The 24760-nt window shown below is 38.7% G+C and overlaps 2 protein-coding genes across 13 annotated transcripts in view; one reads left to right on the top strand and one right to left on the bottom strand.

Annotated features, from left to right (window-relative positions):
* Nucleotides 1-4617, bottom strand: part of TM2D1 (TM2 domain containing 1) — a 139974-nt gene extending 135357 nt beyond the window's left edge. For all 6 annotated transcript variants that reach the window (XR_013827442.1, XM_079915661.1, XM_079915658.1 and 3 more), the window contains exons 1-2: nt 4400-4617; nt 2396-2465 (exon numbers count right to left, since the gene is read on the bottom strand). Coding sequence is in view for 5 of the 6 variants with exons in the window: in XM_079915661.1 (XP_079771787.1) it covers nt 2396-2465; nt 4400-4585 (256 nt within the window). In the remaining variant the exon portion in view is untranslated. The remainder of the gene's footprint in view (nt 1-2395; nt 2466-4399) is intronic.
* Nucleotides 4618-11140: 6523 nt separating this feature from the next.
* Nucleotides 11141-24760, top strand: part of PATJ (PATJ crumbs cell polarity complex component) — a 358864-nt gene continuing 345244 nt past the window's right edge. For all 7 annotated transcript variants that reach the window (XM_079919148.1, XM_079919149.1, XM_079919151.1 and 4 more), the window contains exons 1-3: nt 11141-11264; nt 23131-23187; nt 23286-23452. In XM_079919148.1, the coding sequence (XP_079775274.1) occupies nt 23166-23187; nt 23286-23452 (189 nt within the window). In that variant the 5' untranslated portion in view covers nt 11141-11264; nt 23131-23165. The remainder of the gene's footprint in view (nt 11265-23130; nt 23188-23285; nt 23453-24760) is intronic.

The raw sequence follows: 24760 nt of genomic DNA on the forward strand, positions 1-24760 counted from the left end.
AATAAATAAAGATGCGTGTTAACTGGTTGGGCTAACTGGTAACCATTTTAAGACCACACAGTTTATTGTCATAGTTGAATCTCCTTTGCCTTTGGTCTCAATTCTTACTCTCTACCTACAAACTCCCCTCTCTGTAAAACATTCCACCCACTCATTCCTTACTAAAAAGTATAGTTTAAGAAAATTAAACTTAGTTTGAGGATTCTGCAATAGTCCTTCATATACTCAAAAAAACAGAAGAAAAATTTTGGCTCGAGAAACGAGAGAGATCACACTTTTCACAACTCTAATATATTCCTACGTCTACGTCAGGACCAAAAAGCATGTTTCAAGGGTCATTTTGATGTCTTCTCTGATCAGCACTCAGAAGTGACTCACCACAGCCACTCCACTAGTCTTGCATGTTCTAAAAAGGACAATTAAAAGAAGCATCCTGTGGACAGACATAGCCTCATGAGGGCTGGGCTGGTAGAACCTATCCCAGATCTTGGCTGAACACTTCTGGGTCATGCATAAATTATAATCCACATGCAGAAGCCCTGTAACTCATATTTGTCTCAGAAACTTTATTTTCTTCTTAAAGTCATCATAATAATCTAAAGTCATTTATTTATTAATTTATAACATTTTATGTGTGTTTCCAGATTGTTAGGCACTTATGGTTTATTCTCTCCAAATGAATAACTATACCATTCCTGTACATAGAAAGCCTTCCTTTTATTTTTCTGCAGCTCTCCACTTACATCATCTATGATAACTTACCTGACAGGTCACAATGTGACCATAACACCTCCAAGTCCTTTTATACTTCCTAGCAGTCTGATCATTTGATTTTGTAGTTGTTTATAAACTTATTTAGCAATAATTACTTAAGTGGATTCAAACTTATTTTACAAAAGAGACACCTAACTGGAGGGCAGAGCTCTTTTTGGTCAGAAACTATTCTTTTTAGTTGTATAATTTCCTTCAAAATCCTCATACGTACAAAGAATTCTGCAGACTAGAAAAGGCTTTTTTGAGATGGCTGGCTGCCTGATTCCTAGTTTAAAGTGACCTCAGTCACAATAGTATTCACAGATTTCCAACATATTTCATATACGTGGTTGAATATCTGAAAGCTCATTGTTCTTTGTGTGTGTTAACACTATTCTCTGTATTCTGAGAGCACAATATAAAAGACTGAACTGTAACACAGGCAAATCAGAATATACTTATAAAGCAATTTAAAAAGGAGGGGATTCCGTGCAAAGTTCCTTTAAGTCTAACACATCTAAATTAAATAAATGTACATATATTGAGCAATATTTACTATAAAAATCATATATATAACCTATTACTGTTTATATGATAAAATTTCATTACTCCAGAATAGTAGCAAAACGTCTGTTATAAAAGTTTAACACAATTTACTTTCAAATATCTCTGCTGAATAGAATGGGGCTAACAGTGTGTCAAAATATAAAGGGATAAAAAAGAGAATGGACATCTTTTAAAAATATATACAAATTCATAATCAAGAGGTCAGTTATTTGACTATAATTTTGAAAAACTGAAAGTTTTTGCAGTTAAAAAAAATCCCTTTAATCTGATTTCCAAAATGAATCTGTTTAGTAGCTTTCATTTATAAAGAAAACATCAATTATTGCCTTATTTCCTGTCTAAAGAATAAAACAATCAGTATATATTCAATAGGTGTTCTTTTCTCAAAATATTACTAGGTATTGACCATCATTATGTACCATGTCAAATAAGAATGCCAAATCCAAATAGCTCCAACTTACATCTATCTGCCTCCTTTCCAACATATAACCCTTTAGAAGGCTAAACAACTTATTAATTTTTATCTAGCATTACGTATTTTTTGGAATAACAGGAGCTCCCCCAAATCATTAGGTTGAGGGTGTTATCCATTACCAAAACGTCTAAGAAAAAACTGATGCACACTTCAAATCCTTACCGTATTCTTTTCACACTTAGGATGTACCTAAGTATATTTTACAAGTGCATGATATGGGTGATATAGCTCCTCACTGTGCCTTATTGGACTAAAAGTCTCATTTCAAGTTCTCTTTGAGTAATTAAAAGTCTAAAGAAGCATCTTTGTAAAACATAACTTGATAAATAAAGGGCAACAAGAAAGCTATATAAATTATTCTAAAGGTTTTTTAAAAAAATGAATGAAAATAAAAAACTCAGTTTATATAATAGAATAAATTATTTTTTAAATTAAATATTAACAACCCCTAGCCAGTTCTCCAATATTAAGTTGTTCTGAAAACTGAATAATAATAATGTTGTAAATCAAGAAAAAACACATTAATTACTGTTAGCGATCACACATTCATCTATGAAATAATGTTTTAAAAATTATTTAAAATGTTTCTGCAAGTCTTACCATGAGCTGTGTAGTTTGTACAGTTAACTGGTTCTTGTGTAGCATCATTTATTTTTGGATCTTTACAAATATATGTAGAAAAGTTAAGGAAATATGAACTACATTCCAATACAAAACATTATCATCTTGTCTTTAACATGTCATCTTATATATTTATGATTATAGTCACATGTGAAAAGAGGCTGTTAGTTTGTCCAAGTCAACAAGCACAGGTATACTTTTAGTGTCACTAAATAATACCTGAATATTAACTTATTACAGGAAAATTGTATTAAAAACTCTAGCAGAGGGTGCTATGCTTATGGAACATCAGTCAGGGTTTAAGCACAAAGCACACAAAAAAAAGCAAATAAAAATCTTTACCAAATTATATACGAGAACTTCAAGTTAAAAAAATCAGTTTCCAGATATCTGACTGAAATTATTTACAGGCCCCAAGTATTACCATATACATAATTTCATGTAACACAAATAATCCTGTGATGTAGATACTATTATCCCCACATTACTGAAGCAAACTGATGCTCAAGGTTTGAGTGATTTATCCAAAGTGGTATGAGTGATAGGTAGTAAAATCAGATTTCCTGATTCCAAGCCGAGGGTGCTTTCCATCAGACTGCGAGGAAGATGGTTGTTTTAGGCGGGTCTACATGGTCTCCCCAACAGGATTTTAAGCTTTTGTAAATGGATATAATAATTATCTTCTCATAGATGTTCATAACACTTGGGGTCAGGGTTCTGTTTCCTAAAAATTTTATTGACACTAATATGAGATAAGTAAGGTACTCACAGGATGTCTCTGGAGACAGAGTCTGACACCTCTTTAGGGTTTCTGAATCACTACTGGACATCTCATCTTTATGCGAGGAAAAACATTTTCCAGTTAACATCATCTTGTATGCTCAGGCACTTCTAAGTTTCAAAAAGCACAGCTCTTCATACTGCTCAATTATTTTATTAGAAATAATCACCCCGACATTTTTTCCAAGAAAGGGGCTCAACTTACTAGGTCAGTGATTCTCAAACTCCTAGCATAATGGTAATCAGCAAATTAGAGCTATTCTGTAAAAATTTAATAATGGCGGCCTCTCCTCAACTCTTAAAAATACTATCGAATTTTCTTAATTTTAAGATTTCTTCTCATAGAATCTTTTTTATATCTCTGGCTTCTATTAATTTTTCTGTTCTACAACTTGTATAAAACTGTCTAATTTTGTACAAAATTACCTATTTTAATTTGAATATAACTCCCATTTCATATCCTCCTCCACTTATCAGAGCTGCTGCAATGAACAGATCTACTTAACTCCTCCAGCCTGTTTTCTCATCAGTAAACAAACAGCTAACACATATAGCCCCTACTATGTGCCAGGCATTGTTCTAAGTGACTTACCTGTACTAATTTATCACAACAGACCTTTAAGTTGGTAGCACTGTTATCTATATTTTTACTCATGATAAAACACAGTTCAAATAATTTGTCCACTGTTACAAAGTGGAGCAGGAATTTGCCCCCTTGCAGTCTGGGATCTCATGTAGGTCGAGATAGTATAAGGTAATCAATGTAAAGTTAACAATAAATGGGCAACATACATTGGCTATATCGTTATTAATTACTGTACTTGTCTTCCCCGAAGTCGGCAAATTTCCAGGGTAGGGTCCATCAACCTTTTAACTTAATTCCAATGCTTCCAAACATGGCCTAACTTCAGTATCAATGTGTTTGAACAAATAAACCCACCGGTTAAAAAAATGAATTTTTAAAAAAGAAAGGGGGATCACAAGAGGAAGCATCAACGATCAGTAAAATCCCAAGGAAATCACACAGGATAGCCTCTGTCCGTCCCAGCCCCACATCTCTCTTCAACGCCTGGGGTCCCTCGGTCATTAAAGGACACAGGTCACCTTTCCTTTCAGTAAAACCTTAGCCCGTGTTGAGAGCCGCGACCCACTCTCGACCCCGAATCTACCTCGCCCCATGGGGGGGGGGGCTCCTCACAGAGGATATTGTCCCACTCTGAGGTCCTCGCACTTAAGTGACTCTTCGCCACCGCCGGCGGCAGCTCCCCAAGGTCCCGTGGTTACCGACACGACCCACAGTACAGCCAGGAGCCGAGCAGCAGCAGTCTCAGAAGCAACCGGCCCGGAGGGCCGAGAAGCCGCCATGCTGGGGACCGGCGCATCCCCCATAACTTCCGGTTCCGCCTTCGCCTAGGCGAAGCTGGGAGTCTGGCGGCTGCGGGAGTGAGGCTCTTAAAGGGACCGTGCATCAGTTGGAGGCAGGTCATCTCTCTAGGCCTGCGGAATCACCTGGGAGAGCTTCGATTGGTCTTTGAGAATCTGAAGGAGGCAGCTCGCTTGGAGAATCAGCTGACCTACGTCCACGGCTTCCTCCCAAGCTAATCCTGCTGTGGCTTTTCCATCAGCAGAAGTGCCAGCGGCGCCCGGCAATTCGATAAACCCTTTATAAACATTATCTCTGTTAGGCGGGTAGGATTTGGGTTTACAGATAACGAACCAGACTCAAAGACGCTAAAGAACGTGTTGGCCTTAGTTACTGAGTTGGAATAGAATTGATGTTTGCCCGATTTCAGAAACTGTGCTCTTACTATGATACGATGGCCTCCTTGTTGTCTTAGAGAAGAACTTTTTGGAAGGCTGGTACAAATTGATCTTGAGGACTGTATCACACAAATGAGCATTACACCTTTTTTCTTCTAATTTTTTTCTTTTAAAAAGTTATATATATATATTTTTTAATTTATTCATTTTTACACCTTTATTTTTAACAGTGAAAATTTAGGTGAAGGAAAGGGCCTAAAACAAGAGGAGACCAAAGAGTTTACGACTAAACTAAGTGAAAGGTTGGAGAGTTTTTCCTCCATCTCTTCCTTCTAAATTTCTATGTATTCTAAAGTAATGGGGGTATCTTTTATACGGAACAAAATGTGTACTATTTTTTAGTGAAATTTTAGTTGTTTTTCTCTAACGTAAAAATATTTGAGTTTGAGTGGTGCCTCTTCATCCACAGTAGGACTAATTTTGAACAATTGTGCTGTGCAGTGGTTCTCAAACTTTAGGGAGCATCAGTACCACCTGGAGTATTTGTTGAAACTCAGATGGTTGAGCCTCAGGTTCTGATTCTGAAGATCTAGGATAGGGCAGGATAATTTTCGTTTCTAATGAATTGCCAAGTGATGCTGATATTGCTGGTCCAGCGACCACACTTTGACAACCCTGAGATAATGTATTACAAGATGTATCATTTTTGAATGAGAAGACGAAACTATTTGCAATAATATCTTAGTATTGTAACTACATTTAAAATTTTTCTTAAACCAATTTTGCAACATTAGTATGCTATTTTAAAATTAAAACATTTATGCTTAAAGACTTAAGTGATAAGAAATTTGAAATTTACTAGTTCAATTTTTAAACTTCCCGTTTCAATTGGACTTGCACCTTCTCTCCTTTTTCCCCTTTTTCCTCCCTCCCTTCCTCCCTCTCCCGCCCTCCTTTCCTTCCTTCCTCCCTCCTTTCCTTCATTTTCTTTTCTCTCTCTTTCCCTCCTTCCCTTCCATAAAGATATTTATCAAGCATTTACTTTGTACCCAACATAAGATGAGACCCTACAGCCTCAAAAAATAAAGAGGCAAGAACCCAGTAGTTAAACACTTTGTGTTTCCTGGGGGAAAAGACAAACTGTTAAAATACTGCTTGGTAATTGTCACAATAGAAGCATGTATTAGTTGCTGTAGTAGGACAAGGGTTTTGATAAGATAATCCCCCAAACAGTATTTGGAACACAATATTTTGTCACTGACATCAAAATAATTCAAAATCCAGGCCAAACTGGAGGAACAGAGTTGGTTCTTCATAGGATGCATGACCGCCTGAAAATGTACAACCTAGAAAATTAACGATTAACTTTGAGTTTTAAAAATTACCAATAATGTGTATAACATACAGCTCAACACCATCCTTCATCCTCATCCTGAGATGAAATTTAGGAAAGGGGTTGGGGCCAAGGATTAGGTAAAATCCAGGGATAAGGATTGGAATATCTGTTACACGTAGTATCTGGTGATAAAAGATAGTGACTTTGCATTTTGACTACCATTTTGGCACTTTCAAAAAGTTCTGGTTTGATTTTCAAAATACAATCTAAAGAAAATCAGAAGGTGAAAGGAAGCAACTTTCTAGTTTGAGTTTATTGAAATTATGACAAAATTAGGTATTTTCCTGCTGACTGCAGGAATATTGTTGATATTTGTGTCATTTTTCATATAGATTTTGAACAATTAACTATTTGAAAATGTTTGTGCTTTGCTGATTAATCGCACTACAAAATCTGTTTTTATGGTTCTACTGATTATCTTTGTTCTCTCCTACAATGTATAAACTGAAAAGAACAAGAGTCTTCCTGTGAAAGTAAAGAAATACAAAATATTTGACTCTTGAAGTGATTCAGGTTCACTTTCTCTTCTTACTGCCCCTTAATCTATTTTTTCATGGCTCAGTAACATATATTACTTTATATCTTTGCAATTATAGTCTCTGATAACAAGATACTACATTGTCTAATTTTAGTAAGAACGTTAAATCTCAATCTTAGGCATGTTTTCAATGCAAAGTTTCTTTGTCTCACAAAAATTCTATAGGATTCTATGCAAATTCTATAGAAAGTAAAGGATATGAATAGCACAGCCCAATACGGAAATTGCTATGTAGAAACATTAGAAAGAGGTTTGCCAGTGAAGCCTGAAGCAAAGCTTCCTCTGGGATTCAAAGGCTCTGAACATTGGATCTTTTCATTCCTAAAATTCTAGTATACACCTAATTACATTAATAGATAGTTTTGTCCTGAGCAATCTGATCCGTGTTTCCACGATTAGAACAGAATCATTAAGAGATAAAAGATGGTTACTCTCCCCAAATTTCTTTTTTATTTGAGATGGGCATTTTTTTTCCTCTGGTGGTAAATTCATAGTATCAGGTCCTGGTAAATCTTTATTATAGTCTTCTGCACATTGGGAATTTTTCTACATCCATGCTGTCTCTCAGGTATTTCTGTGTCCTCTCTTTGGTGCACCAGTCTAACTGCCATCCAATTCAATTGACTCATCACTTAATAAGGCCTACTCTATGCCAAGTATATTTCATCGTGAATGTCAAATGTAGGATCTAAAACTGACTTTATCAGAGTCCTACTTCTTAAAAAAACAAAACAGAATAAATTGGCTTTTCTAAGTTTCAACACCAACATCCATTTTATCAGTTTCAGAGCTTAGAATCATCTTTGCACTTCAGTTTTCTCCTTGTTCTTCTTTATCCCTTTTTCTAATCACTAAGCAACTGATATTTTTAAGTGCTCATTTTTAAAATCCTATATTTTCACCCTATTTCAGGTATATGTCATTTCCTAGGTACCTTGCTATAGCAACTTCTTACTTCCTCTTTCTGATTCTAGGCCTTCTCCCCAACTTTGTCAATCTATTTTTCACACTGCTTCCAGATTAATCTTTCATTTAGGAAAACATAAAACCTGTATCATATCCAAAATTTTATTCAAAATCCTATAAGCTCCTTGTATTTTACCCAAAGGAGTTTGTCCAGATAAAACCTGCACACATGGTCATAACAGCTTTATTCATAATTGACCAGACTGGGAAGCATAAGATGTCTTCTAGTAGGTGAACAGATAAGTAATCTGTGGTACATCCAGAAAATGGAATATTTTTCAGTGCTAAAAGAATTGAGCTCTTAAACCGTGAGAAGACATGGCGGAAGCTTAAATGCATCTTACTAAAAAGCCAATCTGAAAAAGCTACATACTGTATGATTCCAACTATCTGACCTTCTGGAAAAGATGAAAATATGGAGTTAACAAAACTTAAGTGGTTGCCAGGAGTTGGGGAGGGAGGGCAGCAGCAGGGGGATGCATAGGCAGAGCACAGAGGGTTTTTAGGGCAGTGAAAGTATTCTGCATATACTATAATGGTGAATACATGTCATTATACATTTATCCAAACCCATAGAATGTACAACACCAAGAGTGAACCATAATGTAAACCATGGACTTTGGGTGATTATGTGTCAATATAGGTTCATTAGTTGTAAGACATGTACCACTCTGGTGGGGGCTGTTGGTAAAGAGGGGGGCTATGAATATGTGGGAGAAGGGGGTACATAGGAAACCTGTAACTTCTGTTCAGTATAGACCCTAAAACTGCTCTAAAGAAATCAAGCATTTTTAAAAACAAACACCAAACATTAAATGTTTTTTTAAAAAGCAAAAAATAAAAATCCTATTCAGAAATTTTCAGTGGCTCTTTAATTTCTTAGAGATAAAGGATAAAGTCTTATAACCTAAAGTTCTCCGTAGTATTTTCAGGTCCTCCACCATCTGCTCTGGCCTCACTTTATTTAGGACTACTCTTGGCTTTCTCTTTGCTGTCACAAGTATCTGTCATGTTCATGCCCATCTATGTGCTGCTTCATTTATTCAGTACTTTCTATGTGCCAGGTGTATGCAATACACGTAATTTCTTCATTTAACCTTAAAAACTACCATATGAAGTATTGTAAGTACTGGCACTGAAATTTCACTAATGGGAGTTAGAAGGTTTAAATAACTTGTCAAAGTTGCATATTTTAAGAAATGGTGGAATTAGAATTCAAGCTCAGACCTTCTGACTTCAGAGATGTGTTCTTAAAAACTGTGTTCATCTTCATCATTCTGTGAATAAAATACTCTTGAGGGTTCTCAGAGGTTGAGAAAACAAAAAACCAAAAAAACTCTGTGCCAGAAAATGTTTACCACAGAGTATGTGCCTTAAAAAATGTACTGAATAAGTCAAACATTTTTTAAAATTCCAGGTAAGAGCCAGAGGAAAGCAGAAATTAAAATAACCATACTAAAATATGGAGAAAATGGGATTAAATGTGGTGGAGAGGGATGTTTTCTGGGAATGATCATTGAGGCCCTGGGGGAAGGGTAGGGCTCATAGGACATTCCAAGCATGGAAAAGGGGATGAGTAACCAACGGAAAAGTCATGGTGTCGTCATTTCAAGGGCATAGAGTAGACCAGACCATTTGGCCAGCATCAGATCTTGGAGAGTGAAATGGAAGAGTAGGTTGAAGAGGCAGCAAGGAGAGAGTTTAGAGGGCCTTGGACACTAAGGAAAGGAGTTTGAACTTTGTTTCACAGTCAATTAAAAGTCACATTGTTCTTGTTGTTATTATTTTTACCCAAGCCACTTAGCCTGTGGGATCTTAGTTCCCCAACCAGGGATCAAACTAGGCCACTGCAGTGAAAGCGCCACTGGACCACCAGGGAATTCCCCAAAGTCACATTATTTTTTGAGAAAGGGGGAATATGTTCATGACCATCATCAAATGTTAGAGTAAGAAGAGACCTTACTCTATGTTTGCAAGGTGATGCTTTCAGATAATTGGTCTCCACCTGTATGCTGCCCCTCCCCCACCCCAATTTAGGAAGCGTTTCCTTCTCCATTTTACCTTAAGCAAATCCCAAACACCTGTTAGACCTGTTTAAATCCTAAGAGATGCTTTCAGCAAGCGTAATAGATCTCTTTATTTTCTGAAAGTTCTGGCTTCATTATACATATTTGGTAATTTAAGTTGTTGTATAAGTTTATTTCCTTCAATAGTTTGTTCATTCTTAAGAGGTAGAGTCCATGCTGAAATTTTGTATCCTGTGTATCCTTTTACCAGGCCTAACAAGTGATAATTTCTTAAAAACAAGCAAACAAAAAAACAACTAACGATAACACTAAGAGGTGTCAAGTGCATGATCTTACAACAGATGTCCTTACATTGCCCCTGTCTTGTACATACCATCTTCCTTGAGGACAGGTAACCCTCATGTTTAACATTTTACAAAGTCAATCACAGTGCTTAACAAATACTATATTTAATGAACACAAACCTGAAGATTGATTCTGTTTACCGTTAATGTGTGGACTGTATTAGACAAAATAAAACGCCTATCATCAAAATCCTATTTAGTTACATTAGAGCTGTTGTAGGTTCTACACAATCTTTCTCAAAGTCAAGTTATGATATCAAGAACAAAAATGTTAAAACATATACGGAAGTCAACACTGGACTTATAGTCAGAAGATCCCATCTGGGTCCCAAATTTTGGGCAAATTACTTAACCCTTAGGTGCGCAGTTTCTTCATCATTTTTTTCACAGGGCAAATGAGGTAATGTATACAAGCTAGCGCCCGGCATATCGCAGGCAAATACTGCTAGATTGGTTTCTTTCCTTTCCTCAACTAAATGAGCAAAAAATAACCCCCAGTTATACTTAGAATTTAATGTGGGGTCAGCGGATGAAGACGACACAAGGAGGGATGACAGAACGGGAAAGGTAAGGGACAAAGAGAGACCAAGCAGATTTGACGAAATCCTTTTATCAATATCCTCCTTCAATTTCCATGATTTCAGGTCTCCTCTCAGCCCAGCCATCCTACACCTGTCCAGCCGGATCTCCCCACCACTTGGCTTTTCTTCTGCCTAATTGGCCCTCAGATCCCACCTTTTTCTGCCTCTTTAACCTTCCCTCGCCCAGTAGAACTTTACCTGCAGAAAGTGGAGAAGCCCACCGCGCCCGCGCCCGCCCCCGCCCCGAGTCGGCCTCCCGCGGCCCCAGGCTCCCCCGCCCGCCCCTCCCGTGCCACCTCGGCGCCCCGCCCCGGCGGAGAGGGTGGGAGGGAGGGGAGGGCCTGCCAGGTGAGGCGCGGTCCTTCTGGGCCTCTCACTTCCGCCCAGGTGAGGGAGGGCTGACGCCGAGTCCGCCCGCCCGCTCCGGGCTCCCACCGGCGCCGCCGCCGGACCAGGTAAAGCAGGGGGCCGGGAGTGCGGGCGTGCGCTGCGCGGCGGGGACCCCTCGCCCCGCGTCCAGAGCCTCCGCCGCTGCCCCGGCGCGCTCTCCGCCCGCCCTCCGGGAGGAGTGGGCACGGGAGACCCAGGACGCCGCCGGGCGCTCGGCCGGGCCCGCGGAGGGTGCGGGGCGCCGTTCGTCTGCTTCGGGCCCGGTGACCCCACCGTGGTCCCCGCCCCTCGGTGCAGGGCTTGCCGGAGGCCGCGGGCCACGGACCCGCTCCTCTTCGGCAGGCCCTGGCGGCACTCAAATCTCGGCCCGGGTCTGTACCAGGAGTGGCCGGGATCAAACTTTGCACCCAAGTGGGTGCCTGTGCTTCGCCCCCAGAGCTGGGCGGAGTCTTTCCCCAACTGGTGACGGTGAAAGGAGTGACCAGGTGGTGGCCTGTTCGAGGTCCCGGAGGAGGGGGTACTCAGATCCCAGTTGAGGGGCCACTTGGCTCCAACCCCATCTGGGAGCCTGGTGGTCACGTAGACGAGTTCCCAGGCCGACTATCAGGCCTGGGCTCTGCTAGCCTCACTTTATAGATGGGGACGACCAGGCGGAGAGTGCTCTGGCTCCAGGCTTTGGGGAAATCGCTGGATTCCTGCTTTATGTCACGCTCAGGAAAGCATTTTCAAATCCTTTCCCCCCACCCCCTCCAAAGCGCCTCAGCCCTCCTGGGACACCTAGAAGGCCGAATTAATCTCCCCCTGGAGTGTTCTCTTGGCAGTTTGACATTATCTCCAGATGGCTCTTATCACTTTGGAATCGAATTAGTTGTTTACTGGTTTGCGCGATTGAGAGGGTGGCCTTTAAAGGACCTTATTTCCCTAGGCTGCTTCTCAACTGCATTGAGAGTCTGGCCATGGGTAGGTGTGCGATAAACAAGTGTTTCTTAAAAGAACGAAGAAGCCTTCTGGAGACCTAGAAGAAAAATCTGTTACGCCGAGTATGGTAATACTACTAGGCCGTCTAAGCTCCTATTGGTTGCCAGTTCATTTGCGCATAACTTTTTAAAAGTAAAGCTAGGGAGGAATGGAGGTAAAAACTCAAATTGGTTTTTGAGTTTGCCCTTTGCTAATTGAGGTCCTATTAACGGTCACATAAGGTGAGCTTGGTATATCAATAATAGTTGTGTTTAAGGTTGAAGGTAAATTGTATTAATCCCTCATTTGTGTTTAAAGATGCTTTAATAAGTTCAAGTCATGTATTCATATTTTTTATAACTATAAAACTAACATATTCATTGTAGAAAAATTGGAGAGAATTTCCAGAAAAGGAACTAAAAGCACACCCAGACCCACCTGCCATTGAAAATAATCACTAATAAAATTATGGTATCTTGCCTTTCAGTTAGTATTCTTAAAAAGAAAATCCTGTATATTTTCCCATGATGAGTTCACTTTTAGAACCTTGTGATTGAACAGAGGCTCAGCATTCAGTAATCCTTGTAATTGCATTTTTATTTAAAAGCACTTAATAATTATCCTTAAACTAAACAACCAAGCAGTCTGAATTTCCTTGCTTTGTTAAACTTTAACAAAAATACATTAGTTTGGGGAAACTAAAGTGGGGTTTAATTTGTTTACTTAAGGTTTTGCTCACCTTGGTAGTAGAGTAAAATTTTGAGAAACAGGACTATTCCACCTTAATTTTTGGGATCACTTGACCATTGCTCTGGTTTCTTTCCCGTACTCTGATGTTTTTTAGTAGACTTGGATGCCTTTTATCAAAGTATTCATTCTAGGTTCTGGTGCAAATGGAGAGAGAAGATGGAAAGCCTGCTTATTTTTTGCATTTGTACAACTGTGTAGCCTGTGGAGTTTGGAGACATGGGATTAGGTCCACCTACTGTGTAACTCTTGGCAAGTCACTTGACTCTGCTTCTGTTTTCCCATTTGTAAATGATCTACCTCACTGAGTTTGGGGAAGTCAAAACGAAATAATGTTCAAGGATGAGTCTTGTAAACTGTAAGCCACTCTTGGCGCACTTTTTGCTCGGTTCACTGAGATGTTTAATTCTGATAAAACTAAGGAGCTTTGCTGTTTTTATTGGGAAGAATTCAGATTTGGGAATGGTCTCATACTGATAGTTACTTTGATAAAAGGCATAGAGGCTGCATTAGCTGATAAACAGAAGTCTTTGCTAAAAACACTGTACGGGGCTCTTTCTGAAAAGGCCTAGGTTAAAACCACTGTCAACATGGTTAGCCAGTTGCCCCTGTGACTAGGCATTTGAAATAGGGCTAGTTGGGATTGAGATGTGCTGTAAACGTAAATACACATCAAATTTTGAAGATTTAGTTTAAAAACCTAAATACCTTGTTATTTTTTATGTTACTTACATATTGTAATGATAGTTTATATAAGGATAATTAAAATATATTAAATTAATTTTACTTGTTTCTTTTTACTTTTCATGTGGCTACTAGAAACATTTTAAATTACATATGTGGCTCACATTTTATTTCTATTGAATAGCACTGGGTTCGGATTCAGTGTATATTTATCCTTAAGAGGGTTTGGTTTACTGAAGCCCTTACATTTCTATTTATAAACCAATTGTTTTTTTTAAAACTCCCAGCTTTATGCCTCCCCACTCCCACCTCCCTTGTATTCATTGCACTGGTGAAATTTTTTGTTGTTCAGTCTTTTGAGAAGCAGCCACTATTGATTACAAAGGGAAAATCTCTGCTAAAATAATTATTAGCTCTTTTGAAGCCCCCAAATATCTTAAATGATTTTGATTGAAAAGAGTTATTAATGATAATAGTAGCTACCATTTATTGAATGTTCACTGTATGCCAGGCTGCTTTATATCTTATTTAGTCCTTTCAACTGTAAATATTTAATATTTTTTATTAACTATTTTATAAATGAGGTAACTAAAATATAGGGAGATTTAAACAATTGACCGCAACAACACAGAGCTGGTCCCAGGAGTAGAACCCAGCTCAAATGATTTCACAGCTTGTAAGCTATAGATTCTTCCATATTTCGAGAATTGGTTATTGAACCAACTGGAAAAATGTTGGTTATCAAAGTAGATATTTAGTTCTAATCCTGTTTTTGTGTTAGTGACCAATAGGAAATGCTCATCAACAGGAGATTAGCTGTGTATGTCATCATGACTAAATCTTAAAAATGTGAAGTTGAGTTAAAAAAAATTGCTGAAGGATAAATATACAGTATAATTACCATTTATATAGTTTAAAAACCTGCCAAACAATATTGTAAACAAAGATAGTGTGTTTTAAGAATTTCAGATTTGAATTCTGTCTATATTGATTGCATGCATTTGTGAAGCTGCCTTGTGATTGAATGAAGTTAGTAAAATCTCTGAAATGAGCATTCTCTAATGTTGCTCTTACTCTTAAAAGAACAAAACCAAACTGGTCTTGTTCTTTGCTTTGATGCTGTGCCCACGGTGTCTGGTTGGTAGATAGCTTTGAAGCCCAGGTCTGCAGCCTTTTTGGGACTGTCCTGTTTTCATTTAGCTTTAACCTTTAATTGATGGGTGTGACTTTGATAATTGGGGCTGGGTAAGGCTTCTGCCTTGAGAAAGGCAGTCCCTCTCCGTATTATTTTCTGAAACTTGAAGCTCCAGGGCAGAGTGTGGTAGAAGAGGAAGATGAGTTAAGTAGATGTTGACAGTCAGGTTTACAAACATTCATTCCCTCTCTATTGAAACTTTGTAATATCTGACTCTCATTTTTAAAGTAGTTACCTGCTAAAAATGTCTTTAACCGTTTACCGTCCCTCCCCCCAAGCTGAAATTAATTTCACTCAGTTGCACTGTCTTCCTGTCATTACCATTTTCAAAGTGCTTTTGTTTTTTTGAAATTGTAAGAAGTTTAATGCATTTGTGAAATGGAGATTAGACATTTGTTAAGATAAGTGAGATATTATACAGAATGATCCTGCAATGCTCACAGTAGACACCAAAAAACTAGTTACTTGAATTAGTGACAGATAAAATGGATTCTGGGAAAAGACCAAGAGAAGGAAGAATGGTGAACATTAGTGGGAAGGGTGTCCAAAGCAGAGTTTGGCCTATTTTGCAATTTGTTAGGATTGTTTTGAATATCACAAGCATGCCAAAAGTGGCATGACTCTATTTCTGGAGAGAAGCTAAGGGCACACAGTCTGCAATGTGGGGAGAATTGAACAGAATATCTGAGGTGGAAACTGATCATTAGTGAGGAGTATGAATGCCTGGTTCTTTCAGTGAGTGACTGGCTACACATCAGAGATCCCTAAGTGTGAAAATTGCCCAGATTTGTATTTTTTGCTGATCATTGGAGAAAACTGCCACCAACAGGAAAACAAGAGCATATCATAAAACAGTTTAACTGTTCAGACACAGTGGCCAAGTTACAGGCAGAAACTGATATGCATTGGTTAACTTTGAATAGTTCAATGAGAAAAATTAGTATTTAGCTAATTGGATTATTCTGATGAAGTGACTCAATTTTCAGTTCTGATTCTGAGTTTAACATGGTGTCTTTCAGCTTTGATGTCCTAAATGTCCAACATTAAGTGGACTTAAAAGTTGCCTATGGCTTAGGCACATGGCCCCAAAATAGCAGGATGGTTTTGGAACTTATATATATCTTTTTCCAAAATTCCAGGAGTACAGTGTTTTGGCAGCAGCCAAAAATATAGTATTTTTCACATCTAAGGGGTTTAGAAAAGGCCTTGCCATTTGATAGGGACACAAGTCCAGGCCACCTGTCTTGACTATACATTAGGATGACAGCAGATGTGTTTATGTGGAGTTTGAGTGAAGAGCCACCATTTACTCTCTGGCAAGGTGAGTCTGTGTTCCGTTTAATCAGTACCTCATAAATGCTGAGCTTTGAGGACAAAGCCATGGTAAGTAAACACAATCTGAGCTTTGCACTCCAAAGGAAGCAAAAGAAATTTAAAGTTGGTCATGGACTTCAGTTTTTGAATAACTTCTGAAATCATGACTTCATCTATAGTTAATAGCATTTAGATTGTTCAGAGTCCCTAGTTCCCTTGAGCTCTGGGGACTTGCCCTTGAGGAGTTACATGTAGTCTAATTGTGATCTGCCCAATTCACACCTGCAGTTACAGGCTGACTACCTGTACTTCCCCAAACAGATTGCCAGTAATCTTTTCTCTCAATTTTTTAAAATAGAAGTATAAGATGTCTTGTTAAACCACATTTTCAAGGTATAAGGTATCTTGTTCAGTTCAAGAAAGAAACATAAGATGTCTTAGGGAGTTACATCTTTGTGTGCTACTGGGAGTCTGAAGAGTGTGTTTCTCAGGGTCCTTAATTGGCCTACATTCTTGAACTGAGGAGGTTAATAAATCTTTTCAATAAGTTTCCTCCACCTAGAAATTTGAATCAAATTAAATTTCTAACCCTGCATCAGCTTTTCTCAAATATTGCCTTAATTGGTGATGGCTAAGGGCATGGGTATTTTTTAAAAGCCACAATATTATAATAATTTCCTTCAATCAAATACCGCAGTGAACCAGACATGAAAAATTCATGGCACAAACTCTCTTGATCAATGATGGAGTGGAAGCTGTTAAACATAAAAAACTACTGGTTCTCTGGAGGCTGTGCAACTATGAGGACAGTGGCACACTGGCATTTTAATGTCTAGGCTCTGACTGATTGTAGGTAGCCTATCTATGACAAGGTAGACTGAGCTTTACCATGTTTAAACAAACTGGAAATTCCTTGCTGTAAGCCCTGTTAGTTTCTTAGCCAGGCCAAACAGGTCAAAATTGCTTGGTTGAAGATTTCCTATGACCATAAAATGAGTGAAACATAGGTTCCTTTTAGTGTACGTGTTACTTCCTGGATGTTCAGCTATAGAGTTAATTGCATTTCTTCTTCTGTCCTCATATACTCTGAAGGCCTTAGTGCCCTTCCCTAGATATTACCCAATGCCGTGAAATTGTAGTACTTTTCCAGGCCTGCTTTGTGGACATAGTTTAGCTTTTATTAAATATGAGTCATAGGGTTGGATGGCCAACCAGTTTCTAACCTTAACCCTTACTGAGAGACATCTACTACTATGGTTTCCAAAATGTGCAGGACAATCTACTGGGAGAGTAGGAGAATGACAATAAAATCTTGCTTTTTAGTTTTTACCTTACTCTCATGATGTTTCTATTTTATATATGTTTTAAAACACATATGACATATAAATATATTAATATGTTTATAGTTATAAAAAATAAGGTGAGTGGTCAACATACATTTTTACTGATAGGAATGTATGTTTAAAAATGTTTGAAGACCACTAATCTATCCTGTTACCAGAATCACCTTTTTATTTTTTTTAAACAATTTGCATTTTCTTTTTTTAATAAGCAGATATTCATTTAAAATTATTATTTATTTATTTATTTTTTGTCTGTGTTGGGTCTTCGTTTCTGTATGAGGGCTTTCTCCAGTTGCGGCAAGCAGGGGCCACTCTTCCTCGCTGTGCGCGGGCCTCTCACGGTCGTGGCCTCTCGTTGCAGAGCACAGGCTCCAGACGTGCAAGCTCAGTAGTTGTGGCTCACGGGCCTAGCTGCTCCGCGGCATGTGGGATCTTCCCAGACTAGGGCTCGAACCCGTGTCCCCTGCATCGGCAGGCAGATTCTCAACCACTGTGCCACCAGGGAAGCCCCACCTTTTAAAATAGAAATCTGGACTCAATACTTCCCTACTTAAAAGCCTTTGATTACTTCCTGCTGCTTACAGGATAAAGACCAGTCTACTTAGCGTTGTCGATAAGAACCCTCTCAAAATAGTCTATCTAAACCAGTGTTTCTCAAACTGTTGGTGGTAAAAGATTATGGTTCCCCTCCCTCAGTCTTTCAAGGACTGACATTTTTATAAAATTATTAGAAAAATGAATTGCTGGAAAAATGAAATTACAAAAATAAGTACAATGTAGGTTGTGTTTTGTATTCCTAAATTTAATAGATCTACATGACTCTGCCGCATTCCACGATTTCTAAATGCTTATTCCCAGTTTTGGTACTTATCTCTTTGTGGGTCAAGCATCAATCCAGTCCACACTTGTAGTAACACTGGTCTGAATTACTTTTTTGCCCTTTCTGTTGCTTTTAGAGACCTTACAACAGTTCATTTAGAGCTAGTTACTAGTTTCACTGACAGTCATGCACTTTTACACCTTTATGCAGCAGTTCTCAAATTGTGGTCTCTAGACTAGCTGCACCAGGATCACAGGGGAACTTTGTTAGAGATGAGGTTCTCAGGGTTCACCTTAGAAGTACAGAATCAGAAACATTGGGAGTGGGCCCTGCAATTTGTGTTTTAGCAAGTCCTCAAGGTGATTCTGATGCACACTAAAATTTGAGAAGCACTAACTTAGGGCAGCCCTATATGTCATTCAAACTAGAACACTTTTGAGAGTGAAGTGGAGCACTATTAATAAGGATGCTGGGTAATCTGAGACTATTTTAGGCAAATGAGGACAAATGGTCACTCTGCTTTTACACTCCATTCTTTTTCTTTTACAAGAGATGTCTCTACTGTGTTCTCATTCCAGCATTCCCAAACTTCCCCAGGCAGGGGAGTCACTCTGCTTTTATGATTTCTCTGAGCACATGGTACACACCTTTGCCATGGTATGTATGTGCCTTACAATATAATTATCCTATTGTGTTGTCATTATCTTGCTGTTTATCTGTCTTGCTCTATCATTAGGCCATCTTAGCCATTACCTTTTTGTCCCTTTTACCTTTCAAGTTATAAACATAATACATGCCTTTTAAATAAAATTCAAACACTAGTATCTACAAAGTAAAAGTCTAATTTTTTATTTCCCCATCCCCACTTCTACTTCCTGTAAGTTAGCAGTATTATTAAATTGACTATCTTTCTAAATCTAGAAACGTATGCACACACAAATATGTATTTTTTTCCTTGCAAAAAGGGGCAAATAATGCATATATCCTGAAACTTGCTGTCTTCCCTGTTTGGTTGTATATGTTAGATAATGTCCCTGTATTAACACAAAGGTTTGGATTGCCAAAGCATCCTCCTGTAAATGAGAGCTCTTACCCAACACCAACCTTAGTCATTACTTGAATGTTACAGGCAGGAGGCTAACACAGGAGCTAGGCACCAACATTCCTTGCCGGAGGGGCCCCCAGCCAGTAGACACAGCTTCCAAAGAATGTCACTTTCTCATATAGGACATATTATCAGCATGCTTAAAATACCTACTTATATATAGACTGACGTTAAGTCACTTATAAACATATTCATAACAGACTTTTACTGTGATTTTTAGTGTGTTTACAGGAGCAAAATTCAACCTTGGGACACATTTTTGTTTGTTTGTTTCGGGTTATCAGACAAGTTGTGAACAATATATACAGAAACATTTTCTTAAAGGAAGCCTCTTCTGTTTGGGGAATCCCAAGGTTTGTACTCCATTAGTTACCCAAATAGAAAATGTCTTTGTGATTACCTCCCATGTTCCAGCCAGCCAAGCTCTATAAATCCATATGTTCTCAGATTATTTACAAAAGCAATTAAGATAGATCAGGTATTTCCTGACATTTTAAAATGAGGACTCTGTTATCTATTAAAAACCTTTAGCTTGTTTGCATGGAGGTCTGGTATCAAGCTGGGAATCGCCAGCTGAAGGATTGAGCCACAGGCTTGCTGTTAACCGTTTCCTACCCATTCCTGTTTCAGTACTTTCCGACCAACTTTATTATTTTAATGGCTGATTACGTTTGATAGTTGAATTTTTCCAGGAGTTTTGTTATTAAAAACAATGCAGTAAATATGCTTGTACACACATCTGGGTACCTTTTTGCAAATACTTCTTTAGGAGAGACACTCAGAAGAGAGATTCTGGGCAGAAGAGAATATAAATTTAATATATTGGTAGATACTGCTCAGTTGCTCTCCTAAAAGAATGTGCAAATTTATATTCCCACCTGTTTTTCTGTGACATCTGGAGTACAGTCTATTATTAGAAAAAAATGCCAATCTAACAATAAAAAATAGCACCTCATAGTTTTAGCTTACCTTCTTTGATTTAGAGAGGCTGATGTATTAATGATCACAAAACTGCTCTTGTCAGTCCTTTTAGTCTAGTGCTGCTACAGAAAAGGACAGTGACATTGTGACTGCCCTTCCATTATTCACAGTTACCTGTCAATGGGTAGTTTTAAGGGTTTCACAGTTGAGATGCTGAGCACATCAGAAGTGTTTCTGTGATGCTCTATTCAGCAGTTCTTTTGGTAGTTCTCATGGAATCCCATGAATATTTTGATGGAATACATGAACCTTTTATCAACGCCAAAGGCATTCCTTACTGGTTTTTAATATGCTTTCTTACTTAATGACCTTGAATTAGAAGGTAAAGATTGTGTTTAGCAACTGTATCCAGAGATGATGTAAGTACATTTTGACTGTACAGTGCTCATATTTCTTAGATGGTTTATTATAACAGTGTACCACTAGTGAAAATGACCACTGTGAAAGTGCCTTTTTTTTTTTTTGCGGTAAGTGGGCCTCTCACTGTTGTGGCCTCTCCCGTTGTGGAGCACAGGCTCCGGACGCGCAGGCTCAGCGGCCATGGCTCACAGACCCAGCCGCTCCGCGGCATGTGGGATCTTCCCGGACCGGGGCACGAACCCGTGTCCCCTGCATTTGCAGGCGGACTCTTAACCACTGTGCCACCAGGGAAGCCCGAAAGTGCCATTTTTGACACAGCAAAGGGTTTGCTAGCTTTCTGAGTTTTTTTTTTTTAATGAATTTATTTATTTATATATTTTTGGCTGTGTTCTGTCTTTGTTGCTGCACGCAAGCTTTAGCTGCGGTGAGCGGGGGCTACTCTTCATGGTGGTGTGCAGGCTTCTCATTGCAGTGGCTTCTCTTGTTGTGGAGCACGGGCTGTAGGCACGTTAGCTCAAGTGCAGGCTCAGCAGTTGTGGTGCATGGGCTTAGTTGCTCCGTGGCATGTGGGATCTTCCTGGACCAGGGCTTGAACCTGTGTCCCCTGCATTGGCAGGTGGATTCTTAACCACTGCGTCACCAGGGAAGTCGCAGCTTTTTGAGTCTTGATTACATTTTAGGCTAGTTTTCAGCAAATCACTGGAATTAAAAAAAAATTATCCATGGAAAATGCCATATTGGGTGATTACCTTTTGGAGACTCTCTCAGGTGACTAGTTTGAGGGTTTTTTTTCCCCTAATCTCTCTAATATCTTCTTGATCCCTTATTTGTATATTCCTTTCCAGTCTAGAATCTTTTTTTTAAAAAAATTAACTTTATTAAAGTATAACTTACATACGATAAAACAATTAAAAATATACAGTTCAATGAAGTACAAATGTGTACATCTGTGTAAACGATACTCCTTTCAAAACATAGTTCCCATCACCCCAAAAATCTCCCTCAAATGTCTTCCCAGTCAACTCCTTTCCACCCTGCCCAGGTAAACTAATCTATAGCTGTATATTCAACTTCATATGAATGGAATCATACAACTTACATCCATTTTGTCTTTTCTTTCCCTCAACATAGTTTTTGAGATTCACCCATGTTCTGTGTGTCAGTAATGTTTTCCCTTTTTATTTCTGGGTATTTTATTATGTTTACATACCATAACTGATTTATCCATTCATCTATTATTAGACATTTGGGTTTTTCTAGTTTTGGGCTTTTATAAATAAAAATTCTGTGAAGATTCTTTTCTTTTTTTTTTTTTTTTTTTTTTTTTTTTTTTTTTTTTTTTTGCTGTACGCGGGCCTCTCACTGCTGTGGCCTCTCCCGTTGTGGAGCACAGGCTCCGGACGCGCAGGCTCAGCGGCCATGGCTCACAGGCCTAGCCGCTTTGCGGCATGTGCGATCTACCCGGACCGGGGCACGAACCCACGTCCCCTGAGTCGTCAGACGGACTCTCAACCACTGCGCCACCAGGGAAGCCCACTTTTTTGTTTTTTTTGTTCCTTTTATTTTTTTGGCCAAACCCTGTGGCTTACTGGATCTTAGTTCCCTGACCAGAGATTGAACTCAGGCTCTCGGCAGTGAAAGCTCCAAGTCCTAACCACTGGACTTCCAGTGAATTCCCTGAGCATTCTTTTATAAGTCTTTTGCAGGCATATATTTTCATTTCTCTTGGGTAAGTATGTAGGAGTGGAAGTGCTGGGTCATATAGTAAGTGTAGTTTTAACTTTCAAAAAACTGCCAAACAATTATTCAAAGTGTTTGTGCCATTTTACATTCCTACTAGCAGCGTATCAGAATTCCAGTTGCTTCACATCTTGGTCAACGCCTAGTATTAGATGTTGTTTTGGTTTTTAGCCATCTTAGTGGCTGTGTAGTGGCTTTTAATCTGAATTTCCTGAATGAAGTTTTTTTTTTTTTTTTTTTTGGGTGGCTGCGTTGGGTCCTCGTTGCTGTGCCTGGGCTTTCTCTGGTTGCAGTGAGCGGAGGCAACTCTTTGTTGTGGTGCAGGGGCTTCTCATTGCAGTGGCTTCTCGTTGCAGAGCACGGGCTCTAGGCGCACGGGCTTCAGTAGTTGCAGCACGTGGGTTTCAGTAGTTGTGGCTCACAGGCTCTAGAGCGTAGGCTTGGTAGTTGTGGCGCACAGGCTTAGTTGCTCTGCGGCATGTGGGATCTTCCCGGATCAGGGCTCAAACCCATGTCCCCTGTATTGGCAGGTGGATTCTTAACCACTATGGCACCAGGGAAGCCCTGAGTGAAGTCTTTTGATGGAGAATGTTCTTGAGGTTTTCTTTAATTTTCCTATAGGGCTATAGACTTGTATACACTAATGGGAAATCTTTTCTTTTTTAATTTAAAATTTTTTCTTTAGGTTTCTTTAAAAGTGATTGAAGACAGTAATTCAAAATGCCTGAAAATCCTGCTACAGGTAAACTAGTTATATACTTCTATCACTAAATTAATTATTCAAAAATGGAATATAAGATGGGATTTAACTTGTACTCTTATTATCCTTCTTCAAACAAGATAAATTGCAGGTCCTGCAAGTTCTTGATCGCTTGAAAATAAAATTGCAGGAGAAGGGTGACACTTCGCAGAATGAGAAGCTCTCTATGTTTTATGAGACACTAAAGAGCCCTCTTTTCAACCAGATACTCACTCTTCAACAGTCCATCAAGCAACTGAAGGGGCAAGTAAGTTACCCATCAGGGTTTTACATGTTGATATATTCAAACCAGCAAAGAAATATAGAAGGAGATAGGTGCAAACTGTCTACTCTTTTTTTTTTTTTCTTTTTATTTGCGGTACGCGGGCCTCTCACTGTTGTGGCCTCTCTTGCTGTGGAGCACAGGCTCCGGACTCCGGAGCACAGGCTCAGCGGCCATGGCTCATGGGCCCAGCTGCTCTGCGGCATGTGCAATCTTCCCGGACCGGGGCACGAACCCGCGTCCCCTGAGTCGGCAGACGGACTCTCAACCACTGCGCCACCAGGGAAGCCCTGTCTACTCATAATTCAGCAAAGAGACTGTATTGGGACTTATGACCTGTGGGTAGCATTGGCATGGATAGTTTAAAAATTTTGGTAATAAATTTTGTGTTTGGCTTTGGAATATGGTTTTTGTACTTATTTATATAAAGGTCAGATGCTTTGAGAATTCTCAACATTTTCTTCAAAATTACAGGACTCATAGCACCTCTGCTTAGAGTGACCTAAATTAAGAGTTTTAACTGTCCTCTTGGTTATTCTCTTTTGGGGTCAGGGCTGGCAAATTGATTTTAAATCATCTATTCTAGAAGCTGAACTTGAATAGTAGCTATCTTATAGATTAAATTTGGGCAGAATTTTAAATGTAATTGAAGATAATGTAGCAGAGTTGTTATGTGAAAATTAAAATTTGGAAAAAATGCTTTTTGCTGATAAACCAAAATGCCTATCCATAAATATTTAGCAAGTGATTTTTGTATAACTAACTAAGGATTAAATTCTGCACATATGTCTTACTGTGAATTTCTGTCTTTAGATCAAAATTTATACCAGAATTTTAGCACTCCCCATATTGAAGGTTAGATTTCTGTATTCTCTGATCATGGAAGAGTACATCACAGCAATGAATGCTGTTGGTAGGAATAGAAATTGGGAAAGATCACTACAAATCAATCACTGTTACTGGACTAAGAGTGGACTTAACCAGCCTCTTCATGATAATAACAATCATTTATATAGTTTGCAATTGTTATGTAAATAATCATATCGTATTCATTCAATTATAAAATCTCCGTGATTTTGTTCCTGTCATTGTTTTCGTAGAGTTTCTATGGGTGTTGATTTTTTCTATGAAGTCCTGTTGACATTTGTTCTTGATGTTACCTTTGTTCCATTGTGTTGGCACTTGTTTCAGCCAATGATATTTTAAAAATTAACTTCTGTTTTCCTTTTTCCATAATTACTGGATTCTCCTCCCATTTTTTTTTTTTTTTAATTAGTGTTTAAGTGGCTCTGA

This window comes from Stenella coeruleoalba, assembly GCF_951394435.1.
Source record: "Stenella coeruleoalba genome assembly, chromosome: 1".
NCBI lineage: Eukaryota > Metazoa > Chordata > Mammalia > Artiodactyla > Delphinidae > Stenella > Stenella coeruleoalba.